Source organism: Cricetulus griseus (genome assembly GCF_003668045.3).
Source record: "Cricetulus griseus strain 17A/GY chromosome 1 unlocalized genomic scaffold, alternate assembly CriGri-PICRH-1.0 chr1_1, whole genome shotgun sequence".
In the NCBI taxonomy this organism is placed as follows: domain Eukaryota; kingdom Metazoa; phylum Chordata; class Mammalia; order Rodentia; family Cricetidae; genus Cricetulus; species Cricetulus griseus.
The window spans coordinates 149,644,462-149,659,948 of NW_023276807.1; the positions used below are offsets into that span (position 1 = coordinate 149,644,462).

At 36.3% G+C, this 15,487-nt stretch overlaps 1 protein-coding gene across 11 annotated transcripts in view; it reads right to left on the bottom strand.

Moving 5' to 3' along the window:
• Positions 1–15,487, bottom strand: part of Epha5 (EPH receptor A5) — a 323,256-nt gene that overhangs the window by 77,284 nt on the left and 230,485 nt on the right. For 7 of the 11 annotated variants that reach the window (XM_035453282.1, XM_035453281.1, XM_035453280.1 and 4 more), the window contains 2 exons: positions 14,733–14,857; positions 7,531–7,690 (listed from right to left, as the gene is read on the bottom strand). In XM_035453282.1, coding sequence (XP_035309173.1) covers positions 7,531–7,690; positions 14,733–14,857 — 285 coding nt within the window. Of the gene's footprint in view, positions 1–1,681; positions 1,705–7,530; positions 7,691–14,732; positions 14,858–15,487 lie in introns of all 11 variants that reach the window. The other 4 variants (XM_035453288.1, XM_035453287.1, XM_035453286.1 and 1 more) reach the window with 2 other exon arrangements.

Genomic DNA, 15,487 nt, shown 5'->3' on the forward strand with positions numbered 1-15,487 from the left:
ATACATTCAAAATGTAGTTTCTTCACAGCAGGTAATTGATTTATGATTTAAACAATTCAGCCACATTGGTCTAAGGTTATCTGGTAATGTCTGTATTCAGAAGACTATGAAGGAGGAAATATTTACTCACCAAATATAAATCAAAAGCCCCAATAGTCACTATTTTCTACCTATAATAAAAATAGAATGTAGATTGTACAGTACCACAGTACTCGAATCTTGCAAGGTACAGGGAAATATTGTCCACGACTTTAAACTCACTCATATATGAATATTCAAGCTTTGACATTTCTAGAATTTGGATATTGCTCTCTAGCAAAGAAAACATTACCTCAAGTATTCTAACCTGTAGACGGAATGTCTAGTATAATGGGACTTTGACCTTGCTGAAACAAACTGCAATACCAATAGTATATATATAACCTAATATCATAACTCCATGTTGAATATAATATGTCACAGTATATTGTAAATGGGAACACTGAAAAGTATCAAAGTGTAAATATAAAGCCTTCTGTACATATGATTGGGCAACTTTAAAGTACTTGTATACTATACATTTTAAATGCATGAATTTATAGCAGTTTATAACTTGATATCAAGATAATAAAATGTAAGTATAAAAGGTTTAGGTACAGTATCTAAATAAGCATGGAACCTTTTGTTTTGTGCTGATAACTATTCCTATCTAGGAAACGGCAAACAAATTTGTCCAGGGGTTTGAGACCCTTTCATTGGGTACTTAACACTTGTCTTGTTAGCCACAGAGTCATTTTGATGCCGCAGAGTAGCACTTGTAAAACTTCACAGTATCAAATCTGTGTTCTACAAGCTAATAACAAGTAGTTTCTCTTTGCTTTCTACTACCCATTGCCAGATCTGTTCTATGTAATTTATGATTCCATACCTCTCTGTATTGTCTTAAAATTGCATTGTTTCTGTGCAAGATGATCTCATTTTATAACCACATCTTCATCTTGACCTATATATAAATCCAGTCAAAACATTCTACAGACTCCAATATTTTCAACAGCTTTCATGAGTAAAATGGTATTTATAGATCATGTGAAAAATATCTTTGTAAAATACAAGTTTATGTTCTTACCTTCCCATTTTTCCCATTTAAAATTAATTTATTTCTTTTGATTTTGGGTTTAAGGGTGGTCTGCTTGCATGTATGTCAGCATACCACTGATGCTTGAACCCACAGAGGCCAAATTGGCAATGCTCAAGTATGTTGATTTAATGAAAAGGGGTTGTTCATTATCAGAAGAGAGAAGAGGACAACATTAAACTGAGAAATGTGTTAGAATTGTCCAGACACACTGACACATATCTGGTAATAAGCATAGCACTTATAGGAGGAGATATGTGATGGTTTGAATGAGACTGGCTCCTCTAGGCCCATATATTTGAATGCTTGGTCAATAGTTGGTGGAATTGTTTGAGAATTAGGAGATGTGGCCTTGTTGGAGGAGGTGTGTCATGGAGTAGGCTTTGAATTTTCAAAAGCCCACATCAATTCCAGTTAGCTCTCCCCACCCTCCTCTTTCTGCCTCATGATAGTGTATCACATGTAAACTTTCAGCTATGGCTCCACCACCATTTCTGTTTGCCTGATGCCAAGCTCCCTGTCATGATGGTCATAGTGTCACTCTCTGCAATTTTAGGCACTATCAAATGTTTTCTTCTATCCTGGCTATGCTGGTTTTTGAAGAAATCATTGAGACTATGGACTAGGAAAGCAGTTAAATACTCTGTAAGAGGGGCTTAATGGGCCATCACAATCAGATCACTGAAAACATGTCCAGGTTTATGCATGTCTACTTTGAAAAAGAACAAGCAGTGTAAAAGGAAATACAAAATGTAAAATTTGAGGAGATACCAGGAATTTTAATGTTGGAGTTTGGGTGGTAAAAATAAGGGAAAATGGAATAAAGAGTCTGGTAGCCCCAGTAAGACAAGTCACTCATCTAATCAGGCAGCTGGTTAAATAAAAAAGCTTAAGGAATTATGTGTTCCTAAAAAGCAAAAACAAGTCAAAGTTTATGCAAATTCTATTCTAGGATCATGCCTTGTCCCATCCAAAGAAGGAGAAGCTGGCAGCTTCGGTCAAGTAGTTGTAGTACTGTTTAGAGTTTGGAGCAATAGAATAAAAAGGTAATGAAATCTTTCTCTTGAGTTAAGGAAGGCCACTGAGGCCAGACATGTACTGCAAGGGGTGGGGGGCAGTGGGAGTAGTGGCTTGTACTGGAGTCCCTGCAGGGAATCTCAGAGTGGTCATTACATGAAACTATGAAAGTAAAGCCTAGATTAATTGGAGACCCCAAAATATCAGTGGTGCTAGAGCCATGTAATGTCAACCCATAGGACTGCATAAAGAGAGTAAAACCAGCCCAAGAGAGAAAAAATGTTTTGCAATCAGCAAAGCTGAAAGGGAAGAGCCTTCAAAGCCTTTTGACACCAGACATGTTCAGGAAAAACTTTGTTCCAGTGGCCCCTTACTAAACTCCTGTTCCTTCATTTTGGGATAGTAATTTATATTAATGTGCTATGCTATGTTAGAGGAATGTAAGCTCTCCAGTAAGGCTCCAAACTCCATGCGTGACTGTCAGCTGCCATGCACCCACAATGATGGTCATAATAAAAAATTAAATATTAAAAAAAGGCAAATATTTCTTTGTGGTAAAAAATAGTTGAATGAAGATGAATGAGAAATAGCAAAATCTCTCTCTCTCTCTCTCTCTCTCTCTCTCTCTCTCTGTGTGTGTGTGTGTGTGTGTGTGTGTGTGTGTGTGTGTGTGTGTGTGTGTGACTAGAGATATAGTCTCAGTAAAGCCCAAAATCTAAAAAAAAATAAAAACAGCAATTGATAAATGGGACCTGTAAGGCAAAGGACACAGTCAGCAAGACAAAACGGCAGCCCACAGACTGGGAAAAGATATTCACCAACCTCACATGTGACAGAGGGCTGATTTCCAAAATATACAAAGAACTCAAGAAGCTAGTCTCCAAAACACCAAACAATCCAATTAAAAAGTGGGGTATAGAACTAGATAGACAGCTCTCGATTAAAGGAAGCTAAAATAGCTGAAAGACACAAAGAAAGTGTTCAACATCCTTAGCCTTCAGGGAAATGCAAATCAAAATAACTCTGAGATACCATCTTACTCCTGTCAGAATGGCTAAAATCAAAAACACCAATGGCAGTTTATACTGGAGAGGATGTGGAGAAAGGGGAACACTTCTCCACTGCTGGTGGGAGTGCCAACTTGTACAGCCATTTTGGAAATCAGTATGGCTACTCCTCAAGAAAATGGGAATCAGTCTACCACAAGATCCAGCAATTCCACTCTTAGGCATATACTCAAAAGAAGTACATTCATACAACAAAGACATCTGTTCAAAGATGTTCATAGAAGCATAATTTGGAATATCCAGAATCTGAAAGCATCCTAGATGTCCCTCAACTGAAGAATGGATAGAAAAATGTGGTATATTTACACAATGGAGTACCACTCGCAGAGAAAAACAACGGAATCTTGAAATTCGCAGGCAAATGGATGGAACTAGAGGAAACAATTCTGAGCGAGGTAACCCAGTCACAAAAAGACAAACATGGTATGTACTCATTCATATGTGCATTTTAGACATAGATTAAAGGATTACCAGCTTACAGTCCACAATGCCAGAGAAGCTCATGAACAAGGAGGACCCTAAGACAGACATACATGGTCCACAAGAGAAGGGGAAAGGGTCAAGATCTCCTTAGCAAATTGGGAGCATGGGGGAATGGGGAAGGAGCTAGGAGAAGGATAAAGTGAGAAGATGAGGGGTGAGAAGAACATGAGCGAGCAGAAAGATTGAGTTGGGGGAAGAACAGAAAAAAATACAGGAAAGGAGATACCATAATAGAGGGAGACATTTTAGGTTTAAAGAGAAATCAGGCCCTAGGAAAATGTCTGGAGATCTACAAAGATGACATCAACTAACAATCTAAGCACCAGAGGAGAGGCTACCTTAAATGCCCTCCCCTGATAATGAGATTGATGACTGACTTATATACCATCCTATAGCCTTCATCCAACAGCTGGTGGAAGTAGAAGGAGACACCCACAGCTAAACACTGAACTGAACTGGAATCCAGTTGCACAGAAGGAAGACAGATGAGCAAAGGGGTCCAGACCAGGCTGGTGAAACCCACAGAAACAGCTGACCTGAACAATAGGGAGCTCTTGGTCCCCATACTGGTAGCTGGGAAACCGGCATGGGACTGATCAAGACCCCAGGAATGTGGGTGTCAGTGAGGAGACCTCGGAAATCTATAGGACCTCCTATAGTAGATCAGTACTTATCCCTAACATAGGCGTGGATTTGGGAGGCCATTCCTTATAGAGGGATGCTCCCTGAGCCAAGACACACAGGGATGGGCCTAGGCCCTATCACAATGACAGACTCTGAAGACCCCTTTGGAAGGCCTCACCCTCACTGGGGAGCAGAAATGATATGTGATAGGGTAGGGTTTTAGTTGGGTGTGGTAGGGGAGGAGGGGGCAGAGGGAACTGGGATTGGCATGTAAAACAATCTTGTTTCAAATTCAAAAAACAAAATGGAGAAAGAAAAAAAACGATTAGGAAGTATATAAAAATTATATGGCTACTTATAAACCATTTGATCTTACAAAATATTAGAAATGGAGGTCAGATTTTTGTGAGTTGAATGAGAATGTCCCAAATATACTTAGATATTTGAACACTTGTTCCAGAGTTGGTAGAGGTATTTGTGGGGATCTAGGTAGTGCAGCTTTGCTTGAGAAGGCATGTCACTAGGAACAGGTTTGAGACTTAAAATGTACCACATCCACTTTATTTCAGCTTGGTGCTAGACATTAGATGTGCCTTTCACTTCCTTTTTCTATCACTGTGACTTGCTGCTATGCCTCTCTGCCATGATGGACTTTTATTCTCTGGAGTTTTGAGACCAAATAAGCTCTTTCTTCTATAAATTTCTTTTCATGATATCTTATCACAGCATCAGAGGTAACTAACACAAAATAATAAATGGGATTGCAATTATCAATAATGTAAGAAGAGTTATTCCTGAAGGCTGAGTACAGTTAGGAAGGAAAATAAATGGGATCTTCATGATGGTGCCTTGGAATAAGCTTGGAAGACATGAATCCAGAGAAGTGACCAAATTATAAATAACCTGCTGCATATACAACTCTGTAGGCCCTTTTATAAAGAAGTTCAAAATAATGAAATTAAGATATTTGGAAATTATCATTGTTAATATTCTGGCTGTTATACTTTGCTTATGTAAAATGCTATTCCCTGGAGAACTTGTGCACATTGCTTTCTTATACATTCTTATGGAACTTTATCCAAAAAAGGATTTTATAGAAAGCTCAAAAGATGATGGTGATATGTCTTTCTGTATGCTGTGAATATATGTTTTTTCTTATTGATTGATGAATAAAGCTGTTTTGGCCAATGGACACGAAGGATTTACTCAAGCAAGAAGTATAGGCAGTGCGATAAGCTAAGAGATTTCTAGGTAAAGGAACAGAGAGAGTGAGTCTTGAAGAGATGCCACGTAGTTACCAGGAAGGTGGGATGCCCAAGTATTTTCTAGTAAACCAAGAGCACATAGAAATACACAGATCAATAAAAAATTGGTTGATAATTAAGAAAGAGTTAGCCAGCAAGAAGCCTGAGTCACAAAACCGTTTATAATTAATATAAGCCTCTGTGTGTTTATTTGGGACTAGGTGGGAGACAAACTTCCATCTATACAAAGATAATACATAATAAACAATGTGTATAAGTACTTGTAAATGTATACACATAGATTCAAATAAAAAGGTTTTTTAGTTATAGCTAATAGGGAGAAGAGCCTAATAATAATCAAAGTAAAAGATGGCTTGCATGTTCAGAGTACTCATTTTCTCAGTACTCTGATTGATGAATTTGTAATAAATAAAAACGAATGTTTAATAAAAATAAAATATAGAATATTGAATGTCTAAAGAAAAACTAGTGGCTGAACATGTCACCATCATGGTCATAGTAGAATTTAACATAATATGAGATCTTTGACCTCTGTATTTACAAAGCATTGAAGCCTATATTGATCATATAATATTTTATATAATGTTTTATATACTTTGTTCCTAGTGTTTGTATGGTACTTCAGTGTTCAATGCTAATATAATATACAAACAATAAAAACAAATACAATAGGCACGTTCCTTAACATATCTTTTGGAACAAATTCATTTTAAGTTAAAAGTATGAGATTTAATAACTCATTTTCCAGATTTTGTGTATTTTTTCAGACTTCATAAAGTCACTATTAAATATATTTAAAAGTTTATCTGAAAATTAAGCATTAGATTACAATTTCTATACTTTTAATTAAACTCAAGTCATGCAATTTTCTTTGTATAGGAAATAAAAATTATTTTCTACCACTGACATCTTTTGTTTATAATATCTAATGGGATAGCACTAGGGAGTCTGCTCATCACTTAATAAAAATTATTTATGTAAATCAATTAGAAAGGCTTTAAACAGAAGCAATTTAGGTTCCTAGAGGACTATGTTGTATGAGTTTACTGAATTGTATTTTAATAATTATTGTAATAACCATAACATTAATCCAGTAACTACTCTCCTTGTGTTACTCTTTAACTATGTGTTTTCTTTTCCATTGCAAATTATGGAGCTGGGTGAAGCACACACATATGCATGTGCAAATCCACGCATACAAAGAGACAGACAGAAAGACAGACAGACACATACACAAACATATATACACACACCCACATGCACACACATATATACATACATTTCACAGTCATCATGTGTGTTTCTTTCTTAAAAGAACACTAATAACACCAGCTCCTTTTTGCATAAACAAAGCATGTCTTGTTTTCTAATTTAGCTTTAATGTATTTGCTTTATGATAAGTGATCTAAAATCATTTGTTGAAGCCTATGGATATGCTTTATGAAATTAAACAAGTAGGCACCAACGAACATTTCAGACTATTTCCAGATTCTTCATTCCAAGATTCTGACACAAATTTAATTTTTACTTTAGGAAATCAGATTGGACCCTTAAAAGCACCATTTTCTTGTCAAATTCAATGCTAAAGTAAGCTCCCTGTAGAATTTTCTTAGAAAGACTAAAGTAGCATAGTTCAATAAAACAAGTAAAAAGTAAATGGCAATAATTCAATAAAGCATGGCACCTGGGGGAGCGAAGTCTTTAAAAGCATGGTTTAAACATTTCTTAAGATGCTTGATGGAACAGTTCCCCGTGGACCAAAGCAGGAAAGCAAGACGGGCAATGTTAACCCGCAGACCTACCATTATAGCATGGCAGAGGCCTCCTACCTGAAGGGGTCAAAACTGGAGCCAGGGAAGGGAGAAAAGCTGACAGAGAGCCCCGGGAGCCTATCGATCCACAGACTCTCTTCTGGTAACCATTACAGAGACAGGGGTTGACAGTAATTAAAATGACTTACACACTGGTGTGGTTTCAAACTCAAATCTTCGACTGAAGACACCGTAGCCTGCTGCTGTACGTGCTCGAATTTGGAAGACATACACAGATGCAGGCTTCAGGCCCTCCGCAGTAATAGTGGTCTCCTTAGACTTGATAATTGTGTAGCTGCTTTCTTGATCCTTGGATTGCATGTGTAACAAAGGGAAAAAATGGTCTTCAATGCATGAATGACTGACAGCAAAAGAGAAAACTCATGAACTGGACCAGAAATCAAAGACTTTCTGTTACACATACACTGAAAACAAAACCAAAGTTCTCTCTCCTATTCTTGAAGCATTTTAGTTAGTTGGCAAGTGTTTAAAGAAATTAACCTCTTTGATGGTATTGTATTTACTCATCTATCATATACATCTTGGGCAATAAAAACTTTATAACATTTAATAAAATTAGGAGATCTGCTTACAGAAATGGTTCAGATGTTAAGAGCAATTACTGGTCTTTCAGAAGACTTGGGTTTAGTTCCCAACTACCACAAGATGACTCACAACCAACTATAGCTCTAGTTTAAGGTGTCCAATGGCCTCTTACATCTGTAGGTTCATGAAGTGCCATGGCACACATACATATTCTCATTCTCTCTCTCTCTCTCTCTCTCTCTCTCTCTCTCTCTCTCTCTCTCTCTGTGTGTGTGTGTGTGTGTGTGTGTGTGTGTGTGTGTGTGTGTGTGTGTGCTTGTCTGTCTCTGTCTCACACACCTTAGGAGAACATTACTTGGGAGACTGCATTTTGGTATGTATGTCTATGTGCTTGTTTCTGTACGACTGCCTTCTTGTAATATCCCTAACATATTTGCTAGCCCTCCAGAATGCTGAAATTATCTCCTGAGTATTCAGATTATATGTAAGCTTTAAGTCTTCTATGAATTTGATTTTTAATTATATTTAAAGCTGGTGAGATGAAATAAATACTTCCAATAAACTTTAATTTTGAGTTATTTAAACAGGAAGCAGTAAAGAAAATTGCAAAGATACAGGACATTATTTTTCTTTTCGTTTTAAAAAAGGTCCAGCTGTAGAAGAGACTAGTAACTTAGAGAATCTGCTCCTGTTGGAGAGATAATAACAGAAGTCTCCATCAACCCCATGTCATCTCTGTCTGAGGATAAAGGACAACATTTACCATGACACTCTAACCATAGGCTCACATGCTGTGTTGCATTAGATTAACTTTTATTTCCATTTGTACTTGAGAGTAGGACCTGTTGCCTGAGTGTGGGTTGCTCATGGACCCCAGACTGATAGATTAGAAACAAGCATAGGACTTTTCCAGACGCCCTGAATGAGGATGTCAGTTTGGAGATCTGATTAATCTGTGGGGCCTCTGGTAGTGGATCAGTATTTGTCCCTAATACATGAATGGGCTTTGGGAATCAATTCCATGTAGAGGGATACTCTCTCAGTCTAGACACACACGGCAGAGGGTCTAGGCCCTGCTCTAAATGATGTGACAGACATTGAAGATCCCCCATGGAACACCTCGCCTTCCTAGGGAGCAAAAAGGGGATGGGATAGGGAGTTAGTGGGAGTTAGGGGAGGAGGGGGAGAGGGAACTGGGATTGACATGTAAACGAAGCTATTTTCTAATTTAAATTTAAAAAGGAATAAAACATGTAACATGAAGACACTTCACTGATTAATGTACATGATCTAATGGATGCTCAACTCTTCGTAATTCCACATAAACAAGGTGACATCTAACCACTTTCTGTACCACAACCAATACTACAGAAAACATGAAGCTGCAAGCTCATTGCTTTGGAAGCAGCTAATCAGCCATCATTTATATGCTTCAATATATCAAATCATCACGGTCCTAGGTATACCCAAATATATCTCTAAATTAGGATGGTTTGTTTTATTTCTAACAGAACTAGGTTTTCTTATTCATTCTGGACGACTGTTGATCTTTAGTTTGTAATGCATAGATTAAGTGATTAATCTATAAAATATTGAGGGAATTTTATTAGTATTTTAATAAGGGAGTTAAAGTACATAATTAAATGCCACAAGATGAACTTTAAATGCCAGTTTCTTTATTCATAAGCCCATCTTCATCATCTCCTATCTATTGTGCTCATGCTAGGAGAAGAGTGGTAAAAAAAGTCATTCCATGTGCTGTTCCTAAATATTGCAAACAACTTTTTTTTTGCAAACATTCTTTTATATTCTATTGTAGTTACTGAGAGTTCAGAGAATGTTCTAGTTTATGACTGAATAAACCTGATCATATTATTCAATTTTTTTTCAATATTGAGCCTAAATAGACCAGTTCTCAGTAATAAACTTTGCAGTTTGGCTATGATTGTAGCAATAACTTTCAGTGGGAAATGATTAAATATCTGTTTGCTAATATTATTTTCATCTCTTTGAAAGAAATTTAACTTTGTGAAGATAAATCTAGCAAAACTACTTCTATATTAAGATATATTTGCTATGATTTTGAGTTTCTTTTATCATAAAACAATAAAGTTTTTAATATAAAATTGAAGGATGTATTTAAGACCTCAGGAATACTGACATTTGATTCCAAATATATGGTTAATGTGTATTACAGGACTCCAGACCTCAGATTGTTTTTATTAAAAATGGAAATAAAAATCTATCAATGCAATTGAAATGGAAATCACAACACATTAAATAGTTAAATCTGATTATTCAAAAGCTTGGCTGATTGAAACTAATGAAGAACAACAATGTAGAATGAATGCATTCTGTAATTATAGTGAATTTTTATTTTGCCAAAAATAATTTTAAAGTACTTACAAGAAAACTGAAATGGTATTTGAAATAATATGTGACACAGCATCAATTTAAAAAAGACACCACTGTTTGGTTTTATGGTTAACATATCTTTGTTGTTCTCTAGCTAGTGTCTGATTGCTTTGTCTTGCTGAATTAGTTCCATACTATATTTTTAAAAAATAGCAAAGGTTGTATTGCATGATTAAACCTATTAGTATATACTCTAATGATCTCAGTATTCTACAAATACATTTCCTTTCTTCTTTTTAAATCACTGCAACAGGCTCATTTTCATCTTATCACAAACTCTATATATAACCTCATCAGCAACCAACAGCACCTGGCTGCCAAATAGTAGATCAGGGCAGGGTTGTTCACTGCCTTGATGCCCCAGCTGAGCAAATGAGCTACATTCCCCAGCTGCTCAATGAACACTGCTCACATGTAGTGAGGGGAGGGCCCAGCTAAAGAAGCCAGCTGGCAGACAGCCTGTCAAGGGGCAGCTTCCCCTTTTCTTCTGCCTTTAATTAAGAGATGGCAAGAGGCCCATCACAGGCCAGAGCAGAGGAGTCCAATGACCTCTATTAGAGCAGGGCAATGGTGGGTAGATGTGCCAGCTGGCAAGTGTGCATGTCCTAGAAGGCTGGGCCACCTGTGGCTGGCCAAAAGCCATCCTATAAAAGAGTGGTGTCACTCTGAAGCTTCCAAATGAGCTCTGGAAATCTACCAAAACCCCCACCTCAATAGGGTATAAAGGCTCACTATCCTTTTCCTTCTAGAATTTTTAGGACAATTTTATGTATATATGAGAATGTTTAATAACAACTTGATACAAGTTCAGGGAATTAATAACATTAGCAAATCATTATGTAACTTCTACCTAATACTGTATGCATTAGTACTTTTAAATGCCTACAAGGATGAATTATTATTAGGGTATTTTACACTTACTGTATGGAAAGCATTTTCCCCAATTAAGTCATTTTCTTTTTTAAATGTGTGTGTGTGTGTGTGTGTGTGTGTGTGTGTGTGTGTGTGTGTGTGCATGCCGATGCATGTACATGTATATGCAGGATCACATATGCACCTGTGCACATGTGTTTGAAGACCAGAGGGCAATCATTCAGTGGCATCCTCAGAAATGCTATCTACCTCCATTGAGACAATCTCTCATGAACTTCAAATTCAAAATCAATTTAGCAAGATTGGTGACCAGGAAGCCCCAGAGATCCTCTCAGGTCAGCCTTCAGAACAGTGGGGTTATGAGCATGCATCAGCACAACTGGAATATTTTACATGGGCTCTGGGTATCAGAAGCAGGCCCTCAAACATGTTCACAAGTATTTTTCCAACTGAGAATTTCCTAGCATCACATTATTTTTCTTACCCTCAGTTATAAAGAAAATAAAACATGTTAAGATGCCATTACATGCAAACTGTTACAATCATGTTGAAATTCAGATAACTGAAAAAGAAATTCTCCTTTTGCAAAAAAAAAAAATGTTCCAGTTTTCAGAACATGGATAGTATTCAGTGGCAATAGCAACAGCAAGTAACACTTTCTAAGGGACATTTAATATCTGTGCTCTTACAGAAGAAGCAGCTTAACTTATGAAAGAGACAGACATTCTTGCTCACAATGAGTCATGTACGTAACCTGGAAACAAGTAGATAAAGCCAAGGTTACTAATTATGATGGCAGGGGATGGATTTTGGGAGTAAAAACATGAATACTGTTAATCAGTCTACATCACTGATTGAATAGAAGAAAAACAATGTAGACACACAAGCACACATTAAACATGCAGTGTTAGTGCTAATAAACATTATTTCAGCTAAGTTAATAACATACAATAATTTACATAGTTTGGGGTATAAACAGATCAATTGAGTCTAGTAAAAATTTTAACATGCTAAAATCCATTTTAATCACAATAGATTGTAAATATAAAATGTTTATAGTCGAAGTTTGTTTGTGTTTCCATGTAAATGTTTAATTCTAGATAACTTTGCAATGAGTAGAGAAGTAAAGGTTCAAAAACAAATAGGGAATGTATTCTTAGTTTACAAATTACTACACACAGAATGTGTTCATGTTGTAGACATCTGCAATTCTAATGCAGTTTCTCATTACTAAGTTCAGAGAACTGGGAATCCATGAGGATCCTACATTCTACCACATTAACCCCACTTTTGTTGACAGGAAATTCTGTCAACCATGCTGCAAAACAATTCCATCGCAAAGATGCCCTCATAGCACATTTTCTTGTATTCCAAAGTACATATTTGGTGTGGATAGCAAGGTACCAGGAAGGACAGTGGGAAAAGAGAACAATAAGAAGAAATTATCATGGAACATGAGTGAAGTTGACATGATAAAACCAATTTGATTACACTCTATAATTAGCCAGCAAATTATACAACAACGACAAAAAGTAACCTTAAAATACCCTGAACAAAATAGTATCACCATCTTTTTTTGTTTCGTTTTTTGAGACAGGGTTTCTCTGTGTAACACCCTTGCCTCTCTGGGAACTCGCTCTACAGACCAAGCTGACTTTGAACTCACAGAGATCTCCCTGCCTCTGCCTCCCAAGTGCTGGGATTAAAGGCATGCTCCACAACCACCCAACAGTATCACTATTTACATTCTGTGGGATCCAATGTTTACAGATGAGACTGTCATTAATCATAATTGACGGAATTATAATCCACCAAGAAGATCAAAAGGATCATCACTGCAGGCATTATAAGAGCTTAGACTTAAGATATAGACAGCTCTCACTACTTCATATTACTTCATTAATGTGTTATCCTTAACTAAGATCCAAGTAGTTAATCAAAAAGAGGCATTTTAAATACCTATAAACTATGAAAATTTTCATTGACCATATTTTCTTAGTCTCTTTTATTTTGTATGTACAAGAAATTTTAGATTATTAGGGACTGTTCCTTATCTATTCTGAGCATTTCATGTGGTAATGAAAAGATCCATCCTCCTTTCCCAATGTCCTGTGCTAGGAAGGCTCTTAGGAATCACACATATTGGGTTTGTGCCTTTTTCCATTCCATTTTTCTTCCCTAATAGTGAAATGATGCCTCTGTGAGTTTATGAGCATCTATTGAGTGTACCTCACTCATTTCACTCCACTGGGATTCGTTTATATGTACTCTGCTCCTGTACTTTTCTGATCCAAAGAACAGAAGGCCAGCACATTCGAGTCAAGATCTTCACTTCACCTATTGTAACTGGCTGGGGCATCCATCTAACTTCTTGAACTATTCTTGGAACTCAGATTATTCTAAAGATATGCTATAAAGGTAAAAACTACACAAATTCACATTTTCATAGGATGGGGAGATAGAATGATAGATGATGATTCCAGCATTTCAGCCATGTATGCCAGCATAACAATAGAAATTAAAAACTCACTCTGAGCTTCAAAAATTTGATTCTATTCCCAATAGCTTACTTGATTATAGAGTCAAAAGAAAGTAAGATTTGACATGTTATTCAGGGAAACATAAGAAATCATGAAAACAGATAATGTAAAGAATATATTTCCATTATTTTCACCTCAAATTTCAAATACAAAGATTTAGACACTTATTATGGATGTGTGTGTGTGTGTGTGTGTGTGTGTGTGTGTGTGTGTGTGTGTGTGTGTGTGTGTGTGATTAACAATATATTAACAGACTGTTACTTTTATAATTACCAGTCATAAGTACACATACATAGTTTTCCTTGTGTGATATATTGCACTGACTATTGAAAATCAGTAGAGTGAATATTCACTACACTTTTCAAAATCTTGGATGATTTGTCATTTATTTACTTTTTTCATTATGTGTGCACATGTGGATGAATGTGCACACATATGCATGCATGAGGATGAACACGTGCAAGAGTAAGCCACAGATAAGTGTTTGATGAAGAGAAACATCCTGATCTCCCATGCACCTTATTCAAGGTTGTTGTCCCTCAGTCCATCCAGAGCTCACCAACATCTTTAATGTCTCTTGCTAGCTTTTTCTGGAGAGCCCCTTACTCTGCTTCCTGGAGCAGAATTTGCAGGATGACCGTCACACCCACCTGACATTTATATGGGTTCGGTGAATCCAAAATCAGTTCCTCATGCTTGAAGTGCAAGGTGTTTTTCAACCAGCATGTGGTTTCCCTAGCCCACAACTGAATCTTTTAATGTGAAATTGGTAAAGCTGACTATATATCCTTATTCATACACAGCCACCACAAGTGTTAAGGTCAACTCACTGAGGGTTCCTGACCCCACAAGCACAGATGAAAAATAGACTTTTATTGTTTACACATGAGAGTACAACCTCCTCTTGTTCAAATCTAGAACTGAAGTTGTTAAAGTGGAAAGAAAAAAGAAAATGAGTTTTATTTTCCTAGTCCTACCTTTTCAAAGTACTTGATTTCATACTCAAGGATGATTCCATTGGGGCGATCTGGCTCTTGCCAAGATAAAGAGATACTGTTCTTTGCAATCTTTCCTCTTTTCACATTGGTGACTGGTGAGGGAGCTGTAAGATAACACAAATAAATAATAGTATGGTTAATAGAGAAATTACTTTGTGTAACAGCTGATATGTTATGATGTAACTGTTATTACATCCTGGAAAAATTTATTTTCTTGGCGACAGTTGTTAAATATTACTAGTACTTAAGCTATATAAGATTAGCTACCCATCCTGAGAATCATGTATTGATACTGTAGCTATCTAGAGTCTTATCTTCATGTTTTCCTCAAATGTAGACAAATAATTTTAATTTATCCTTTTATAGAATATGGTTTCCCGATGACCATGCATATATTTTTTTTTGTAAAAGGCACTTAATGAAATTCAGTATCCATTAATATGTCGTTTCCAAAATGTATAGATTCTTTATCCTTGATCCTCTTATTGTAATAAGTGTGTTATTTGCTAGTTATGTTTTCAAATAGTATTGCCCTTTAATATATTTATTATAATCAATGTTAAAATAAATTCACATATATTTTATATAACACTTTGTTAAATACTATATCCCAAAATTTTAAAACAATGCAAAGAGATTGAATTTTATCTCCTCCAATTATTTTATGATAAATCTGTTATGGTGGTGTTCATTGATATCTACAAGAATGCTTATAAAATGGTCATTTCTTGTAA